General features: G+C 77.0%; 1 protein-coding gene across 5 annotated transcripts in view; it reads left to right on the top strand.

Annotated features, from left to right (window-relative positions):
- Positions 1 to 337: 337 nt before the first annotated feature.
- The window catches only part of BAZ1B (bromodomain adjacent to zinc finger domain, 1B), a 51347-nt gene continuing 51158 nt past the window's right edge, over positions 338 to 526 (top strand). For all 5 annotated transcript variants that reach the window (XM_010585952.1, XM_010585951.1, XM_010585950.1 and 2 more), the window contains exon 1: positions 338 to 496. In XM_010585952.1, the coding sequence (XP_010584254.1) occupies positions 384 to 496 (113 nt within the window). In that variant the 5' untranslated portion in view covers positions 338 to 383. The remainder of the gene's footprint in view (positions 497 to 526) is intronic.

Below are 526 nucleotides of genomic sequence, written 5' to 3'. Positions count from 1 at the left end.
GGCGGGCGGGCGGGCGGATAACGGGGACACAAAATGGAGTCGCGCTCTCTGCCACTTACATAACGCGACCTCTCACCTCGCGCGCGGTGCAAGGCAGCTTGCTGCGCCGGCAGGCGGGGCGAGGCGACGCGATTGGCGGGCCGCGCGGCCAATCCGAAGCCGGCAGCGCCGGAGGCGCGCCAGTAGGTTCCCGGGGCCGCGGCGGCGGGGGCGGGCCCTGAGGGGCGGGAGGCAGGTTTGGGTGCGCGCGGCGAGGCTCGGCCTGCCGCCCGCCCGGGAGGGGGAGGGGAATCTCCCGCCATTTTTCAATCGTCCCGCCCGGGTCCCGCTGCCGCCGCCGCGCGGATCCGCTGGCTCCGGCCGGGACCCCGCCTCGTCTCGCCATGGCGCCGCTGCTGGGCCGCAAGCCCTTCCCGCTGGCCAAGCCGCTGCCGCCGGGGGAGCCGGGGGAGCGGTTCGTCATCCCCCACACGCAGGAGGCCTTCCGCCCCCGCGAGTATCCGCTGGGCCCGGGGGCGCGGGGGGG

The sequence above is a fragment of the Haliaeetus leucocephalus genome, unplaced genomic scaffold (assembly GCF_000737465.1).
Source record: "Haliaeetus leucocephalus isolate CR32 unplaced genomic scaffold, Haliaeetus_leucocephalus-4.0 Scaffold136, whole genome shotgun sequence".
Taxonomy (NCBI): Eukaryota; Metazoa; Chordata; class Aves; order Accipitriformes; family Accipitridae; genus Haliaeetus; species Haliaeetus leucocephalus.
This window is presented reverse-complemented; position numbering and strand designations above follow the sequence as displayed.